A 19677-nucleotide genomic window follows, 5' to 3' on the forward strand; every position below is an offset into this window, starting at 1 on the left:
ATTTTCTCACAGTTCCGGCGATTGGGAAGCACAAGATCAAGGTGCTACCTGATTTGGTTTCTGCTGAGAGCTTTCTTCCTGGCTCTCAGATGGCTGCCTTCTGTGTCCTCCATGGTAGAGAGAGAAGTCTGGTGTCTCTTCCTTTTCTTATAAGGACACCAACCCTGTCAGATTAGGGCCCCACCTTTATGACCTCATTTAACCTTCATCACCTCCTCACAGGTCCTATCTCTAAATGTCTTAGTGAATTCAAGCTGCTGTAACAAACTACCATACACTGGATGGCTTAAACAACAGAAATTTATTTCTTACAGTTCTGGAGACTGGAAGTTCAAGAGCAGGGTGCCAGTACGGTTGAGTTCTGGTAAGGAAAGTTTTCTGACTTATAGACTGCTGACTTCTCCTTATATCTGCACCTGGCAGAGAGCAGAGAGGAAGAGCAAACTTTCTTGTGACTCTTTTTAAAAAAATGAATAAATGTAATTTATTTTTGGTATTTATAATTTTTTACTGAAATATAATCAACTTACAATGTTTCAGGTGTACAGCAGTGATTCAGTTATATATATATATATATGTATATATATATATATTCTTTTTCAGATTATTTTCCATTATAGGTTACTACAAGATATTGAATATAGTTCCCTGTGCTATACAGTAGTCCTTGTTGTTTATGTATTCTATATATAGTAGTGTGTATCTTTTAATCCCAAATTCCTAATTTATCCATCCCCTCTCCTTTCCCCTTTGGTAAGTGTAAGTCTGTTCTCTGTGTCTGTGAATCCATTTCTGTTTTGTAAATAAGTTCAGTTGTATCATTTTTTAGATTCCATATATAAATGATATCATAGGATATTTGTCTTTCTCTGACTTACTTCACCTAGTATGATAATCTCTAGGTCCGTGTTGCTACAAACCATATTATTTCATTGTTTTATGGCTGAGTAGTATTCCATTGTATAAATATACTACCTCTTCTTCATCCATTCATGTCATTGGACATTTAGGTTGCTTCCATGTCTTGGCTATTGTACATAGTGCTGCTATGAACATTGGGGTGAATGCATTTTTTTGATTTAGAGTTTTCATCTTTTCCAGATATATGCCCAGGAGTGGGATTGCTGGATCACATGGTAACTCTATTTTTAGTTTTTAAGGAACTTCCATACTGTTCTCCACAGTGGCTGCAGCAATTTATTCCTACCAACAGTGCACAAGGGTTCCCTTTTGTCCACACCCTCTCCAGCATTTATTATTTGTAGACTTTTTGATGATGGCCATTCTGACTGGTGTGAGGTAATACCTCACTGCAGTTTTGATTTGCACTCCTCTAATTATTAGCGATGTTGAGCATGTTTTCATGTGCCTGCTGGCCATCTGTATGTCTTCTTTGGATAAATGTCTGTTTAGGTCTTCTGCCCATTTTTTAAAATAGATTTATTTATTTTTATTTATTTAGTTTTGGCTGTGTTGGGTCTTTGTTGCCGTGTGTGGGCTTTCTCTAGTTGAGGCGAGTGGGGGCTACTCTTCATTGCAGTGCATGTGCTCCTCATTGTGGTGGCTTCTCTTGTTGCAGAGCACGGCTCTAGGTGTGCAGGCTTCAGTATTTGTGGCACTCGGGTTCAGTAGTTGTGGCTCACAGGCTCTAGAGTACAGGTTCAGTAGTTGTGGTACATGGTCTTAGTTGCTCCGCGGCATGTGGGATCTTCCTGGACCAGGGCTTGAACCCATGTCCCCTGCACTGGCAGGCAGATTCTTAACCACTGCATCACTAGGGAAGTCCCTTCTGCCCATTTTTTGATTGGGTTGTTTGTTTTTTGATATTGAGCTGTATGAGCTGTTTGTATATTTTGGAGCTCAATCGCTTGTTGGTTGCATCATTTCCAAATATTTTCTCCCAGTCTGTAGGTTGTCTTTTCATTTTGTTTATGATTTCCTTTGCTGTGAAAAAGCTTTTAAGTTTAATTAGGTCCCATTTGTTTATTTTTGGTTTTGTTTCCATTACTCTAGGAGACAGACCCCAAAAAATATTGCTGCGATTTATGTCAAAGAGTGTTATGCTTATATTTTCCTCTAGCAGTTCCTGTACTCCAAAAACTATACGATGAAGATGACACAAACAGATGGAAAGATATACCGTGTTCTTGGATTGGAAGAATCAATATTGTTGAAATGACCATACTACCCAAAGTAATCTAAAGGTTCAATGCAAACCCTATCAATTTACCAATGGCGTTTTTCACATAACTGGAACAAAAAAATTTTAACTGTGTGTGGAAACAGAAAAGAAACTAAATAGCCAAAACAATCTTGAGAAAGAAGAACAGAGCTGGAGGAATCACGTGCCCTGACTTCAGACTATACTCTAAAGCTACAGTAATCAAAACAGTATGGTACAAAAAAACAGACACATAGATCAATGGAATAGGATAGAAAGCCCAGAAATAAACCCATGCACTTATGGTCAATTAATCTATGACAACGGAGGCAAGAATATACAATGGAGGAAAGACAGTCTCTTCAATAAGTGGTGCTGGGAAAACTGGACAGCTACATGTAAAAGAATGAAATCAGAACATTCTCTAACACCATACACAAAAATAACTCAAAATGGATTAAAGACCTAAATGCAAGACCAGATACTCTTGTGACTCTTATAAGGTACTAATCTCATTCATGAGGACTCCACCCTTCTGACTCATTTGATCCTAATTACCTCCCAATGGCCCCACCTCCTAATACCACCCCATTTGAGTATAGGGTTTCAACACATGAATTTTGGGAGGACACAAATATTCAACTCATATCACCAAATATAGTTACATTGGGGGTTAGGGTTTCAACATATGAATTTGGAGGGGCCATGATTCAGTCCATAGCAGATATTAAGGCACTAAGGGTATGGAATTCCATTTTAGAAGCTCTTCAAATAATTTAAGATAATCAGCTGCCTGAATTATTTGCTTAGGATGAAATTCTGTTTAGCTGGAGGCAAAAGACTCACTTAATATTTTCCAGAATTCCAAGTCTTTTTATAACATCATCCTCTGTCATCTCCTTATGTATGAAATGGTTTGAATTTCATGATAAAATTTCATTATGACACACTTCTCCCAAGAAAAACTCTTGTGGACAATTTTGGGGGTTTTTAGGTAAACTATTACTAGTGCAAGATATTTTTTAATGAACTATTTCTAATTTTTTCCCTGTAAAGTTATTTCTTCTAGTCTCAGAACTGCAAAGACATAGTAGCTCCCACCCCCAAAGTCCTATTTAAAAATAATGAGCATTCTACAATCAAGAGACATGCTGAAAAGGGGGGGGGGTGTCTTTCAAATAAATACACAGGTATTCCTAGAGTAGTTAATTTTTAAGTGAAACTAGTGATACTTCCTGCCAAGCATGAGTATAGTACATGAACCTGTGAAACTAGAATAAACTAAAAAGTACCTGTGACTACTTTAGAAACTGATGTACGGAATACACTTGTAGTCTATTTTTTATAGCTGTGACATTGGGAAATTCCATAGAGTAAAAATATAGGGTGTTTAAACTTTGCTGTAAAATACGAGTTTTTGGTATTGAAGAGGGAGATATGCATCCAACTTGTACTAAGTTCCTTATAGAGAATTTAAAAAATCAATCATTCCAACAAATAAAAACTGTAATGGCTTAGTAGTATTCTTCATGAACAGTTACTGTAAATAAGGGCTGAAGTACTCAAAGAAAAGGAGCTCAGAATCTTTCATGCATTAACTATTCTAGGCAAGACCACTGAAGAAGTAATATCAGTTTGAGATGGTTCAAAATATGTTACCAAGTCTAAGGACTTACACATTATTATATCACAATTTTACTTTTAGTTATCTAATTTAGGAATGTTTGATTCTAAGAAGAAGCTGGAAACTAACTGGAATTGTCTCTAGCAATGTTATTATATAGGCTTTTACTTAGGCTTATAGATTTTTCTGCTATTTTTTATTCATCTTGACATAACAATAGGCTAATTGTAATTATATCACAGTTCATGGGCTTACGTTTCACAACTCCCTCTTAGAAACTCTGATTTAGTTTGTGACTTATTTAGTTTACACACTTGTTCTCTAATAATTTAGTTCTGTAATGCTGGTTAAAAAATTTTTGGACATTCCCAATATGCACATATATATTAAAAATACACACACATACCTCTGTGTTTATGTACTATGTATACTATAAAACACATACACAATAGCAATTTTAAAGGATTAAAGATGAAATAATTAAATTTTAAATTTAAATCTTTCTATTGAAGTACAAAATAAGAACATGATTTGACATTCTTCCTTATTTTGGAAAGTCTTGGTTTATCATTTTGTGACATGGTGATTTGAGTTTGATTTCTTTCTAATATAATAGACTTTGGGGGGGAATAGTTTTAGATTTATAGAAAAATGGATATGATAGTACAGAGCTCCTATATACTCTGTACCCAATTTCTCCTATTACTAACATCTTACATTAGTATGGTATATTTATTACTTAATGAGCCAATTTTGATCCATTATTGTTAACTAAAGTCCATAGTTTATTCATACTTCTTTTGTTTAACCTAATGTCTTTTTCTGTTCCAGGACCCCATCCAGAATACCACATTACATTTAGTTGTCATGTCTCCTTAGGCTCCTCTTGAGTGATAGTTTCTCAGAGTTTTCTTGTTTTTGGTGGCCTTGACAGTTTTGAAGAGAACTGGTGAAGTAATTTTTAGGATGCCCCTCTAATGGAGTTTGTAATTTGTCTGGTGTTCCTCTCATTAGACTGGGGTTATGGGTGTTTGGAAGATCACAGAGGTGCGGTGCCCTTTGCATCCGATCATATCAAGGTTACATACCATCAGTATGATTGATCACTTAGCTCAGGTCGCATTGTAACCTGGCCCATGGGTAAGTATTCATTTCTGCTAAGGTCCGTCAGCAAGCCAAAACTTGTTTCTCACAAGGAGAGTAGTTATCTTCACAGGATGGCAGGGCTTTGCTACAAAATCCTAAAGGTTTGCATTGTGATTCACTTATATGTACTTGCCAAAGACTCCAAATATCTCTATCTGCCACTTCAAGCATCACTGGGTCAACTGAATCATATGACCCAAGTGGAAAAGTAACTTGCACAGCAGCCTGGACCGTTGCAGAGACTTCTCTTCGCTCACTTGGTGTTATGCCTCTTTTTTTTTAACAGTAGGAGGGGCCAGATGTAACAACTTATCCTTCACTTAGAAGTGATATCTTGATATACTCAACTCCAAGGGACCCCTAGAAATTTCACTGAGGTAGAAGGCCTCTGAATTGGGGGGGATTTACTTCCCATCCTCTGACATGCAAATATCTTACCAATATGTGTACAGTAATTGGTACTTCCTGTCTACCAGGACTAATCAGCATATCATCATCAACGTAACAGACCTGTGTGATGTTCTGTGGAAGGGGAAGGGGATTTAGTCTCTGCAGACTAAATCATGACATAGGGCTGGAGGGTTGATATAACCTGTGGTGGGACAGTGAAGGTGTGCTGCTGACCTTGTCAGTTGACTCCTTCCGGTGGTCTTTTTCAACACATATAAAGGAAAAAGCATTTGCCAGATCAATAGCTGCACACCAGGTACTTGGAAATGTGTTGATTTGCTCAAGCAATGAAACCACATCTGGTTTAGCAGTGCAACAGGGATCATCACATAACCGGATTTACAAAAATCCAGTCATGCTCCAAGATCCATGTCTTCTGCACATGCCAAATAGGTGAGTTGAAAAGGGATGTGATGCATATCACAACCTTTGCAACTTTCAAGTTCTTGATAGTGGTACTAATCTTTGCAATCCCTCCAAAAATGTGGTGTTGTTTTGGTTTACATTTTTATAGGTAGCAACAGGTCTAGTGGCTTCTATTTGTCCTTTCCTACAGTAACAGCCTTCACTCTACAGGTCAGGGGACCATTGTGGGGATCCTGCCAGCTGCTGGGCATGTCCATTTTTTATGCATTCTGGAACTGGGGAAATAACCACAGGATGTGTTCAGAGACCCACGGGGCCTAATATAAGATGAACCTGAGCTAAAATTCCACTGATAATTTGACCTTCACAAGCCCCTACTCTGATAGGTAGATACAGTGATATTTTGGGTTTCCATGAATTAGGTCAAACCCACTGTCTACTAAGCCCCAAAAGTCTGGTTATTTCCTTTCCCCCAATGCACAGTCACTCTTGTTGATGGCTATAGGACCCTGTGGGGTAGGCTGGGGAAAAAATTAACACTATACATTTTTGGCACTGAAGTAGGGTCCTTCCTCAAGAAGACCTGGCCTCCCCTTCATTCAGAGTTCTGGGTATGTAAATTGGCTCAAGCCTGGGAACTGATTGAGGGGCTGTGACTTTCTGTTTTGGTGACACAAGTTAGGGTTTCTGTTCATAGACCTGGAACTCTTCTGCTTATATATTTTTTGGCTGCGCTGTGCAGCCTGTTGGATTTTAGTTCCCTGACTAGGGATTAAACCAGGGCCCTCGGCAGTGAGAGCACTGAGTACCACCAGGGAGTTCCCAGAACTCTTCTGCTTATAAAGACCAAGTAAGAATTTAGGAATTATCCATCTATTTCTTTTCTAGGGACACCATGATCAACTAGCCAATACCATAGGTCTTTGCGAGTCAGATAATTCTGATTACTGCTTTGGCTCAGCTGTCCATTACAGCAACCACACTGGTCCCTACCTGCCACCCTGAGATCCCATCATCACCACTGCATTTAAGAATCTGTTTGATGATAACAGATTCCATTGTAAGATACATCTGAATACAGAGAGGAGCAATTGCAGATCTCTTCAAGGTGCTGGGACTCACTTCACAAATTACTTCTCATAGTCATGTTGAAGGGTAATGTCCTCTGGACCCTCCTGAGGTGGGTGAGAAAGTCTTACATGATAAATCAACTCTAAGATTCCCATCTTCCCAAGACTTTGGAGATCTTCCTCTACAGTATCCTAGGCAGTTCTGGCACTTCAACTTCATTTAGTGTAGACACTTTTGGGTGGAAGGAAGTCAGTGATCAATGGTGTTTTTGCCAGTTTCTTCTCACAGTGAGTCCATTGGGCTCTGAAAGCCATCTTGTGGTTATTTTCTTAGTTCCACAGGTACAATTGGAAGAGACATACTCAGCAAACAATCAAACAAACTTAATCTTTTTCTAACCCTTTGAGGTAAAATGTATCTGCTTTGTAGGCTCTTATCAATAAATTCAGCCTGATAGTATTTTACAAGCCTTCATCTTTATCCCTGTATTAGTTTCCTAGGGTGGTTACTGCAAAGTACTACAAACCGAGAGGCTTAAAACAACAGCAATTTATTCTCACAGTTCTTGAGAGGAGATATCTGAACTCAAGTTGTCAGCAGGGCCATGCTTCTCCTGAAGGCTCTTTGGAATAACCTTTGTCTTTTCCGAGCTACCAGCAGCTCCTGGCATTTCTTGGCTTCTAGCTACATCACCCCAATCTCTGCCTCCATCTTCACATATCCTAATTCCTTCTGTGTTTATATATGTCTGCATCCTCTCTTCTTAAATAAGGATACCAGACATTGGATTTAGGACCCACTCTAATCCAGCAGGACCTCATTTTACCTGATTACATCTTCAAAGATTATTTCCAAATAAGGTCACATTGCATTTCCAGTTGGAGAATGAATTTTAGGGGACACTAGTCATCCCACTATAATCCCACGCCCTTAACATCCATACAAAATTTGACTGCATATTCTTTTGTATGCTCTGAATTTTTTTAGCATGTGTATTTTACTTTTTCAAATAAAATTAAAGTGGAAAACCCGCCACAGTTCTTTGCCATAAAATGCAAGTATTCTTTCCAGCCAGTTTCTCCCTTTGATGCCCATTACTACATAGTCTCCCTATATTGGTTTCCCTGTCCCTTTTCCAACCTTTTCTCTAACTGCAGACAAAATGACCTTTTAAAATAATCTCCTTCCGATCTTTCAAGGAGGATCAAACACAAGGTTCCCCATTAGCTGAAGGAGGCTTTTCAAGATCTGGTCTCCAGTACCCTTCTTCCAGGTTCATCTTTCAATAAAACCCCATTATGAACCCATTTAACCCCAGAACCCCTTGTAGGTTTCCGAACTGCCCAAGTCATTCCCTTCCTCCATACTTTGGCCCTCTGCTCTTTGCCCCCTGCACCCATGACTGCTGCTCATCTTTAGCAGCTACTCTGCTATTCCCTCCCTGGACAGGAAACATTTTTGTCTTCTCATCTTTGAAGTCTGTTAATATTTTCCCTTTGCTCTTGCTCCTTCTCAATCAAATTTCCTATTTGGCTTTTTTTTTAATAGATTTATTTAATTAATTAATTAATTTATTTTTGCTGCGTTGGGTCTTTGTTGCTGCAGACTTTCCCTAGTTGCGGTGAGCGGGGGCCACTCTTTGTTGTGGTGCATGGACTTCTCACTGCAGCAGCCTCTGTTGTTGCAGAGCATGGGCTCCGGACTTCGGTAGTTATGGCACGAGGGCTCAATAGTTGTGGCTCGCAGGCTCTAGGGCACAGCCTCAGCAGTTGTGGCACGCGGGCTCAGCAGTTGTGGCACGTGGGCTCAGTAGTTGTGGCCTGCAGGCTCTAGAGTGCAGGCTCAGTAGTTGTGGCATGTGGGCTCAGTAGTTGTGGCTTGCAGGCTCTTGAGCACAGGCTCAGTAGTTGTGGCTCGCGGGCTCTAGAGCGCAGGCTCAGTAGTTGTGGCTCGTGGGCTCTAGAGTGCAGGCTCAGCAGTTGTGGCAGGCGGCTCAGCAGTTGTGGTGCACAGGCTTAGTTCCTCAGCAGCATGTGGGATCTTCCCAGACCAGGGCTCTAACCCATGTCCCCCGCATTGGCATACAGATTCCTAACCACTGCGCCACCAGGGAAGCCCCCCAAATTTCCTATTTGAAAGAATGTAGTCCAACAAGACACACACACGCGGCTGCGCTGGCCCACCGGTTGGGTAGGACCGTGTCCCCCTTCTCACGGAGGGGATAGCTGTTAACTCAGCTCTGGAGCGACAAGCGCGGCACCACGCCGAAGGCCAGAGCCCGCCGGGCTCCAGGCTCGGGGCGGGTGGTGACGGCATCGCCCCTGGGAGGCCGGGGAAGCCGCACATCACCCACTCGGACCACATCCCTCGCTCTACAGCCGAGGAAACTCCTCCGGCGGAGGGCGAGGCTCCGAAGCCCAGAGCGACACTGTAAGGCGCCCAAACATGTTAGTGCCCTTCACGCCCCAGGCCGGCCCTCCTCCTCCTCACCGAGGCCGAGTCCCGCCACTTGTCCAGCGCTTTCTCTCTCTCACGGCCGGGTACGCGAGGACGAACAGCTACCGCGAGCCTGAGGTCAATGACCGCGCGCGGGGAACTCTGGGGCGGGCCGGCGGCGCGCGGGGGTGGAGCACGCGCCATAGCGCTTCGCGTGGGCGGTCCTCTCGGGCTGCTCGGCCCGCGCAGGCGCATGCGCAGGCTCCGCGTCGCAGGACTCCCGGCCGTCGCGGGCCGCGCCCACTCGTCGCGGGTCAGAGGCCGCGGGGCGGGCGGTGGTGACGCGCGCGGAAGCGTCCTGTGCGCCGTCGGTAACCGGCAGGCAGCAGCGCTGCAGTGGCGGCCACTGCCGGGTGCCCCGACGGGAGGGGCTCCGGATCGCTGGGAGGCGGCCGAACCCCTGCGGCCCCGCCGCCGGCGGAGGCCCCATGAGTCGGGGGACGATGCTTCAGCCCGGAGCGTGGCCGGGGGAGAGCTGTGCCGAGAAGCCGGCGCGGGAGGCGGGGGCCGCGGCGCTGGACGGCGAGAAAGCTGTGGCCGGGGGGCAGCCGCGAGCCGCGGTGCGGTGCCCGGCCGAGCAGTGAGTGCGGGTCGCGGGGCGGGGACGGCGGGGCGGCGTGGGGCCCCAGGCTCGGCACCCACGGGCGGGCGTGGAGTGGGGTGGGGTGGGCGGAGCAGGAGCCGGCGGAGGGCCCTTCGCCCCCTTGCTTTTAAGTAAGGTCGTCGGTGAAGGCACTTTTGTATCCAATGTGTCCGATGACAAAAGTTTTTCCGGAAGGCGCGTTTTAAAATTCTGGTTATCCAGTACCCTCCCCCGCTTTTTTGACATTTCCATAGCTCTAAAGCTAAAGAAATCTCCAGCAACTTGGGAAACAGACTCCAGAAGCATATTATCTTATAACTCACTCCATTAGCGCTTTCCCCCAACCTGTCGCGGGAAGGGACTAAGGTTGTCGCTGTCACAACCCCAGGAAAGCTGAGCCACGCGACCTGTTTGTTCTTGGAAGGCAAGTCTGCGCTTGATGAGCGTCCCACCTGTTGGACAGACTTTGGACGGAGTCTGCCCCAATTCTTTTGCCCGTTAGCTGCTTAACTCGATGTCCCCAACCGCCTTGATTTTCAAATGCGAAAGGCAGTGCTGCTTAGATCAATTCCTTATTGAACTGTAAAGGCGGCTGCGTACATCGGAAGAGTTTATAGTTTCTGCAAGGATTTGGGGGCAGGGGTGGAAGCAGAATATAAACTTGAAGGCTGAAACTTTTCTGCACTTTCAAGTTTTAGTCACATATAAATGCCTTTGGAATTCCAAAATTAACGAAAGTGCTCAGGTAACCAGTTTGACAGAGATCTTAATTGGCCGGAAAGTGTGCTTCCCCCCCCCCCCATTTCCTAAAAAGGGGTCCTGGGGGAGCTGTTATTGCAGATAATGTATTATAATAATTCTCGCTTGCATGGCTCTTTATCGTGGGCTTTGACCTTCTCATTGAGCACCCAAGCCCCTTGGGATAGTGTTATCCACACTTAATGGGTTAAGATTTAGAGCAGGAGGTCTCAAACTCCTGCCCCCAGGAGCTAGGCAGGTGTCCCATGGGTTCCTGGAGAGCTGAGTCCTATGGGGACAGGGTCCACTAGGTTCCAGCCTATAGAAGATTCCAGATATTCTGACTTTTGTTTGAAATGTCCTGATTTTTATTTTATTTTCAAATTACATCCAGGTGTTTCACTTTTATTTTTTAAAATTTTTTGTCCGTGCCACACGGCTTGCGGGATCTTAGTTCCCCCGCCAGAGATCGTAACCACTGGACTTCCAGGGAATTCCTCTGATTTTTAAATAGTAACCTTTTATTTTATTTTTTAATTGAAACCACTGTGCACGCCCGTGTGTGTGCAGATGTGAGCCCATGTGAGCAGATGTGGCTGCAGTTTTGCTCCCTGGGCTTGAGCCCTACCTGAGACGCTGCAGCGGGTAAAGTTGGGGTGGGCATAGGGGTGGTCTTTGCCTCTTCCCCTTCCCAGCCCGTGCTGGTTCCAGCCTGCAGCTTCCAGGCCGACTGCTGCTACCTCACTTAGGCCCCGGTGGTCTGAGCTGTGCTCCCACCTAGCGGCCCTGGCCCTCAGATGCTGCTTCTCAGCCTCAGCTGTGTCGTGCCCTCCTGGGAGATGCAGAAACTTTGAAGTCCGAACCACGGTCCCCCAAATACACAGAGTTATTTGGCAAGCTTTTCTACTGGAGGTGGTTCCTGGAGTCTGAGCACCTGGGGAAATGGGTCATGGTGCAAAAGGAACACTCTTCCCTGGCGAAAAGGTTTTGTGGCACAGGTGCCTCTTCTCTCTACTGTCAGTAGAATTATGGGCGTGGAGCTGAAGGGAATGTAAACAACCCAGCCTAGGTTTGTCATTTTATCCATTAGGAAACTGAGTTGCAGATTTGATAGGTGCAGCTTGGCCAGGGAGGCACAGGGAGTAGGTTTCAGGGCCAGGTTCCCTGATGCCTGGGTGGGGACCTCCCCCCATGTCTTTCTGGCTTCCTCAGCAAAACTAGGTAGAGGAACATGACATATAATCATGCAAACTTCACTTTTTTTTTTTTCTGGAATAGATATTCCAATTTGCTGTTTATTTACTAGCTTAATTTCTTTTTCTTCCTATTTTTGTTGTCTCTGATGAGCTCATTCTCTTTTAACTCTCATAAGAGAACAAGGGGGAGCCAGGGAAAGGAGGTGAAGATAACTTCAAACATCAGCTTCTGAACATCATATCTTACGTTCTGGGCTTTCCTGTTTATTATATGGGCAGTGGGGCTACTTCTCATTGCACTCTGATATTTTCTTAAGGGCTAGAGAAACTGTACTGCAGCATATAAACATTGCCATTGTATAGTTTGCAGTATAATGTGTGCACATTAGTTCTTACATGATGATATATGCAGCCTAATAGTTGAGTGTAGATATAAATAAATAGTGTAATGCCTGAACTAGGTCCTAAAATAGTTTTTGAATCTTGTGCTGTTCTGTCATTGGAGCCAAATCCCTTCTTCCCACCCAGAGAGTTAGGTTTGACGTGCACAGGAATTGAGTAAAATATTTGCATCTGGAAATATGAAACACCATAAAATGCAGATGTTTTGAGATACCCCGCAGAGTCATTTTAATTCATTCAGTGGATAGAAATTACGAATACAAATCACAGCCCAACTTTTGTAGCCATTATATTGTACATTCGGGCTGTGACTCTGAGAGGTGCAGTGAAGGGTAGGGGAAGGGATGGCTCATGTCCTACAGGCTGTACTGTAGGACACCAATTCCTTGTGACTAAGCTCACTGTGTTTTGCAAGGGAGAGAAATAGTGGGGAAGAAAGATGTAAAAATCATATGGATAAGCTACTTCCTAAATCTCCTTCCTTCCTTTCCTTTCTTTCCTTTTTTTCTTAGTTCACTTGAGAGCTGTGGTTGGCTGACATCCCTTGGACAAGCCCTAAGGATGGCTCACAAGATGATTCAGGGTCCCTTTTGAGGAAGTATTAGGTCAGACCAGATTCAGTTGACTTTTTTGGAAATTTCCTCACTCCTCCTATCAGCAGGTCTCCTATACTCCATCCCCTGCTCACCTGACCCATATGGTTGAAACTTACGCTGTGTCACTTCTTCCTCTTGGCTAAGCTAATACTACAGTCCTTGAGGACCAGGATGGTTCTGGGACATGGTTGGTGGCCAGGCTAGACATGCTTAGGGAATTGAGAAGTGAGAGTACTCCATGGTCCTCCTCTGTCTGCCTGATGGTGGGACAGGGTTTGAATCTGGGGTCCACAGGCTGGCTGTGTGTAGGGGGGAGCATGGTGTGTCTGTGTACCCCTCTGGAGTGGAAGGCAAAATTATGCGTGTATGTTTTTCTGGACTTAGGTTCTGAGGAGAGCTGTGGATTCTCAGAAGGGCTGTGAACAACAAACTGTGAAGCCATTGTCCTCGGGTGTTGCTAAATGTGCTATTGTGCGAATGTGTTTTCCCACCCACCTTAGCAGCCCCGGGGAGCGGGGGGGCTGTCTTTGATGGGGTAACAGCGACTCCCTCCTGCCCCTTCCCCCTCCTGGGTGTAGAACCTGCTTCAGAGCTGGGATGCCTGAGAAACCTCCTTGTTGAGGGTGTCTGGGTTGTCCCCGGACACCTCTGGGAGTCACGTGGAGTAGCCCGAGCCAGTCATGGAAAGTCCACTTGCAGATCGGAGGTGGAATTTCAGCCTGGGTGCCGGTACTTTCCTGCATTTGATGTGTTGTTCTCTCATCTCTACAACCGCTAAGAGGTGGAGAAAGGCTGGGTTGAGTGGTCTTTGCTTTTCCTGTGCCTGTGTGTTATGGCGCGTGGTGTCACAGTGGTTGACACTTTCAGCAACACTGCCTGGGCCATTAGTCTTCTAGGACAGGCCAGGTTAAGCATGAACTGCCGCGTTCAAGTCCAGAGAGCTGAGCAGAGTCATACTCGGTTTAGCTTTTTTAGATAACTAAGGGAAGCTTGGTGCAAATGATCCATACGGGGAGTGGTTAAAGTGCTGTCTTGTTAGCTTTGCATCTATGTTAGAATTCACTTTTTCGTATCATGTGTTCACTTGTATCAGAAATTGAAAAATTGGCTTCACAGAAATGTCTTCTGCTTCACTGAGCCCTGTGTTTTTAGCTTATAGCTTTTGTTTTGGGGAGTAGTGTAATTTTGTCTACATGTAGTAAGCATTTTAAAATTAAGTTTTCAAACATTTATTGTTATCCAGGTCTTTGAAAAGAGCAAGAGGAAGGTTATAATTTAGTAGACAATGTCATGTAACCTACTCAATGGTATATATTGCCTTAATATTGAGAGTAAAATAATTCATCTCTGAGAGAAAATGGGAGCTTGAAAATACTTTAAAGTAACATTATGGTACTAAACTAATAATTTTCTAAGTAGGAATTATTAGCATTTTGGTTTTAAAATTTAACTCAATTGTGTACTTGAGTATGACTCACATGCCAGGGTCCCCAGGTAATCAAGTAACATTTAAGACTTTCACTTTTCTTTACTACTTCTCTAGTGATGGGCGTGTCTTCTAGAAGGAAACTTTTTGCTGTGGCGATCATGTGAGCCTGTGGACTTCAGTGGCCTCTTTGTGCCAAATGGTGGACACTCCTCATCCCCACCCCAACTTGACACACACAAAAGATTGCCCAATTTCTGAAACTGGTCAGCATCAAGGATTTTATCTTATCATATAATATCCCCTTTCCTTGCATTGTTTCTATGTCTTCCCTTCCCATGACAAAAATTTAAACTTCTAGCTATTTCAGATTCCCAACTTTAAATATAATTTCTTTTTGTTGTTATTTTCAGCTTTAATATTTTGATACTTAAAAAAGTTAAAGCAGAAGTTTATTGAATGAAGTATTTTTTTAAATCAAATTATTTTAATTTTTGTTGCTTTCACACACCTCTCTCACTTTCCAGTTGATGGTCCTTATATTGGATGAATGTTTCATTTTGGCTGTTAAATGTCTTATTTTCTGATCATATTGATTGAGCTTTATTGCTTGAACTTCTAACTTATCTTCTCTCCAAGGAGATACAGTGGCTTTTAAAAGCCATATTATAGTTTCCCTGGTGGCCTTGGCAAGTTAGCAAATGTCCTTGGCCACATGTCCTTGGTGGCCATGGAAGTTGGCAAACATTTGTGCAGGGAATCTGAATGAAATCTAGTGTGGCTAAGGTAACTTGAATATACTCCGGGCCTCCCATTCCTCAATTTCTGCTTTACTTCTTTTGTATCTCTTGAGTCACCGCATTTCTATTACCAGTAATCTCCCTTTCTGCTCTGTCTTCCTTTTGCATTTAGTTCTCCTGTTGACCTCTTTGCGTCCCTTTCCTGTTGGTCTGGCGGAATTTGTATTTGCGGCTGTGCAGAGAGATGCTTGTTTAGAGAACCTTCTCTGGGCACTGGTGTTGCCATTGCACTTTGGTTATTTTGTAGATTAGAAAGGAAAGAGACAAGAGTGCAGGCGAATATGCCTGCCCGTAGCCACAGAATTCGCTTGAAGTGCGAATAGATGCATAGTCTGTTAAAACTAAGAACTGGAAGAGGAACCATGTAGATCATTTAGGTCTTGTCTGGTCTTCTTGTTTTGAAGATGAGAAAACTGAGGCCAAGATTAGGGAAGTGGCTTCCTCAAAGACATGCTTCTGATAATGATACTGTGAAAATGATTCACTTAAATGCCTGTTTTATAGGATCAGAATTTCTCTCCTATTTGATAAAGCTAGGAAGGAGGCGAAAAGATAACATTAAACTATTGAAAAAAGACCTTAACACATTTAGTCACTTTTTATTTTAAGCGTTTGATGTATAGTCCCTGCGAGTCTGGTTTCTGTTTGCTTTTAACCCTGGCACGGGCTCCATGGGTGACATCACACCTGTTACTTGAAATCTCACTGGGGTTAGAGCACATGGAAAGTACCTTTTCCCTAGTATGTCCCCTCAACCTCACAACATTAAAAAAGACAGGCACACACGCCCCATCTCCTTTACGTGGAGAGAAGAAAAGGAAAAAAGGAATAAGAAATGATCTTACCACTACTCTACACGAATGGATGTAGCATGAAAATTCATAAGGCTAGCTAACGTTTTTGAGTGCTAAGTATTTATGTGTCTGTTTTCACAGCAGTCTCTTGAGGTGAGCGCTCTTACTGTCCTTTTTACAGGTGGATACATTTAGGTGGTGAGAAGTGTGGTCGCTTGAGTTGCACGGTTATACGTATGGCTAGTGAGGAGTGCTTGAGCCCTGGGTGACTCCAGCCATGGCGCCCCAGCGAGGCCGCCCACACGGCATGTGCCCTGAGGTGGCAGGCGGTAGGCCATTCGCGCCGGGGCATGGGTGGAGCCAAGCACAGGTATGAAAGCACAGGCTAGGGTCGGTCAGGTGTTTGGACAGAAGTGTGGGTGTGTGTAGGGCAATCACAGAAGACAAGCTAGAGTGGTGGGATGGGTCCAGATTTAGACCTCCTGGCTTATATGGGAGCCATTGAAGGGTTTCAGAGGGGTGGAGGGTATGTTAGTTCCCAGCTCAGTCTGTCTCTCTCAGCGGCCCTTCTTCTGTCTCTTGCTCCCTCTCACTTGGTCCTCTTTCCTCCCGCTGGGCTAATGCACGAGGAGCTGGGGAGCTGCGGGAATCCAGGATGTGAGTACGTCTCTCGAGTCACTCACTCAGTTCCTTGGTAACTCCTCCTTCCTGTGTCCAATGTCCAGTGTGCATGCAGCCTCCTGTCTTGTGTGAGGAGTTTTGGGGTGTGCTGTCACGGGGAGGGAGTACTGGGAATTGGGGGTCTGATCTCTCCTGATGTGTACACCAGCCAGTTTCCTTGTGTTCAGCCCTGGGTGTCTCCTATACCCTCTGAAGCACTTGGCACCTCCAGTTCCTGAGCCTTACTGGGGCCCTGCAGGGTGTACTGGTCTTCCCTTCCAGCAGATGCCCCTCCACTGGCTTCGAGGCTTCCCCTGTCCTCCGTCCCTTCCTACCCGTTCTTCCACTTTTGGACGGTTTGGGCTTTCACATGTCTTGTGGTTTCAGCAAAGATAGAGTTGGCATTTCTCTTTCCCATGATTGTCACGTGGTGGTGTATCTTGAGGGGAAAAGGAGGCATCTTAAAACTCAGAAGTCCCGTTTTTCATCCTTGTCTGGCACCCAGTGGGGTTTTCTCCCTTTCCAGGACTTAGTAGGTTCTTGTTAGCTCACTGAAGGAGCCTAGAGACTCTTTTGGGAGCCGTTGTGCTAAGTCCCAGTGAAAGTGTGCGGGGTGCGAGGGCTGTGCTCGGCAGAAGGCGGGTGGCTGCTTGCGTGTGGGCCTCGGGGATCAGGAGGGGCCTGAGGGAGGTTTCGTAGCTTTGGGGACTTGTACATCTCCTATCCTTGTTTTTAGAGTAGCTCTTGTAAAATTTGCTCGTGACATACTGAGGTTGGCACTTGGCCTGCACTCCTGTATACTTTTATTAGCACCATCTCCAGCATGGCATGGCTTCACTGATAAGGTGCGTGCTAAGATGCTTACACACGTGAGGCATTAAAGACGTTACATTTAAAATGGCCTCAGAGCCGTGCAGCCAGTGGAGTGGTGTAAAGTGCCTCATTTAAAGTAAAAAACTGAATTGGAATGCTAGAAACGTGAGTCTAAGATAAAAGACCCATGTTTTATCAGACTGTCATCATGTAATGTGAAAAAGTTAAACTTTGCGTGTCTTATAAATGTTTTCAGCAGTTGCATGTTGTGATAAGAGGGAACATGTCAGTGCAACACATTTTTGAAATGTCTAACTTGGTATGATTTCAGCGAGGAGGACATGTATCGTGCGGCGGATGAAATAGAAAAGGAGAAAGAATTACTTATACATGAAAGAGGGTCATCAGGTATGTTTGGAATTGTTTTCTTTATAGAGTTCCTACTGTTTATAGTAGAAAATGCAGTTACATCGGTATATCCATTTCCATGAAATATTGAGATGTACTTCCTAGGAAACATGCGTATGCGTGTGGTCTTATCTGTATTGGATTATTCATTTTGCTGAGGTGTGTTTGGGGAATACTGCTTCCTGAGGTTTTACAGTTTTAATTACAGATACTTCCCCTGCGTTCTTTACATTCATATGGTTTTTGCACCCGTGAGGCTTTGTTTAATCTGCTGACACCACTCTCTCTCAGTTCTTGACTTCCTGATATTCTTAGAGGGAGAGTTTGGGTTTGAAGGGCATTTTTCATTTCAAGTGGAAGGACTTACTGAGAAGCTGGCTCTCCGGGTCTTTGCGTGCAGAAGGCCGTGTGAATCTGATGAACTGATAAGGAAGAACGGGCGTGGGACTGAGAGCACTAATTCTCCCATCATTCCATGATTTTGTGTCCATGCTTCTGCTCAGTCGTGCCTGCTCTGCTCACCCCGCCAGGACCCGTGGACCCACGGCTGCTAGGGTGAGCCTCTGCTGGGGGCGCGGCCGGCGGGGCTGTGTGTGGAGAAGTGCCCGCTTCCTTCCCTGCTAGCCTCGTGCGGGAGCCCGTGAAGATGCTCCGATTTGGGGGTATGCCACAGGTGATTCACAGGTGGCATTTTCTCGTGCACTACTTGTGTGATGTGTGTGTTCTGGTTTAAGAACTAGCTCCTGTTTGTCGTATGGTTAGCACAGCATTATACGTGTAATTAGGAACAAGAGATACAAAGTGGGGTCTTTGATGATAATTTTCGAGTCTTCCTCACAAGGCGTTGGTGGAACTCGTCACTGTGGTAGCCGAGGGAGATGTTACTTGTCACGGTCTGGCCCCCCATAACCTTCAGAGGATGCTCGAATCCCCTGCCGCAGCTGCCCACCGTTCCCCGCGGATTCAGTCCTTAGCGCTCATATTCCTGCGGAGAAAGTGCTTCTTCAGCCATGGTTCATTCCTGCTGTGGGTGCAGGGGCCCCTTGCTTTCTCGCTCTCTCTGCAGGCTCTCTGTTGGAATTCTCCTCTGCCCCCCAGGGAGGGCCTGTGCAGGTGCTCTAGCTTTTCAGGGGGCCTTGTCTGAGGCCTTGTCCAGCTTTAGTCTGAGGTCAGAATGGATCCCTTTATACCCTGACTCTCAGTCCTCCTGGGTTCATGGCCCTTCCTGCAATAACATCCTATGGAAGTGCCTCTGGTGGAAGCTCTGTCCATATAAAAATTTCTTTATTTTACTTTCTTTCTTGAATAACCCCAGATGAATATTTGTTTTTTCTAATTTTCTTGATGATCTTATTGCATTGTCTTCTGGTTTCTGTTGTAGTTGAAAGTACTGCAGTCAGTCCGATCCTTGGAAGTCTGTCTTTCTCTGTCTTCTCTTTGTCTTCGGTGTCCTGCAGTTTCTCCTTGAGGTTTCTTAAGTATGGATTTTTTTTTTTTTTCTTTTAAACACTTTGCTTGGGATTTTTTTTTACTTTCTGAATCTGAGGATGGCTAGTTTTCACCAGTTCAGGAGAATTCTCAGCCACTATCTTTCTGAACGTTGCCGTTTTCCTATTCTCTCTACTTACTCCTTTCATAGCTCTAATGAGGTGTTTGCTAGCTTCCATTCAGTCATCCAGGTCCCTCTGTTACACACCCTTTCAGATATTTTCTGACTTTCAGCCTCTGTTGCATTCAGGACAGTTCCTTCGGAAATATTTTCTTTTTCTTTCTTTTTTGGAAAGGTTCTGTTTTCCCTCTGAATTTGCTTGGTCTTTTTTTGGTAGTGTATTGCTCTTTGCTCATGTTTTTATTCCTTCTTTTATTCCTTTAAGCATTTTGAACATACTCTTTCAGGCCTGATAATCCCATTATCTGAAAATCCTGGTGGGCCTAATTATGCCAGTT

General features: G+C 44.3%; 1 protein-coding gene and 1 long non-coding RNA gene across 13 annotated transcripts in view; one reads left to right on the forward strand and one right to left on the reverse strand.

Moving 5' to 3' along the window:
• Nucleotides 1–9488, reverse strand: part of LOC118893590 — a 50637-nt gene extending 41149 nt beyond the window's left edge. For all 4 annotated transcript variants that reach the window (XR_005019501.1, XR_005019503.1, XR_005019502.1 and 1 more), the window contains exons 1-2: nucleotides 9309–9488; nucleotides 313–416 (exon numbers count right to left, since the gene is read on the reverse strand). This is a non-coding gene — a long non-coding RNA (uncharacterized LOC118893590). The remainder of the gene's footprint in view (nucleotides 1–312; nucleotides 417–9308) is intronic.
• Nucleotides 9489–9592: 104 nt separating this feature from the next.
• Nucleotides 9593–19677, forward strand: part of OTULIN (OTU deubiquitinase with linear linkage specificity) — a 70230-nt gene continuing 60145 nt past the window's right edge. For 6 of the 9 annotated variants that reach the window (XR_005019495.1, XR_005019497.1, XR_005019496.1 and 3 more), the window contains exons 1-2: nucleotides 9597–9894; nucleotides 17654–17730. Coding sequence is in view for 4 of the 9 variants with exons in the window: in XM_036849293.1 (XP_036705188.1) it covers nucleotides 9743–9894; nucleotides 17654–17730 (229 nt within the window). In the remaining 5 variants the exon portion in view is untranslated. Of the gene's footprint in view, nucleotides 9895–12745; nucleotides 12839–14372; nucleotides 14522–17653; nucleotides 17731–19677 lie in introns of all 9 variants that reach the window. The other 3 variants (XM_036849297.1, XM_036849296.1, XM_036849295.1) reach the window with 3 other exon arrangements.

Source organism: Balaenoptera musculus, chromosome 3 (assembly GCF_009873245.2).
Source record: "Balaenoptera musculus isolate JJ_BM4_2016_0621 chromosome 3, mBalMus1.pri.v3, whole genome shotgun sequence".
In the NCBI taxonomy this organism is placed as follows: Eukaryota; Metazoa; Chordata; class Mammalia; order Artiodactyla; family Balaenopteridae; genus Balaenoptera; species Balaenoptera musculus.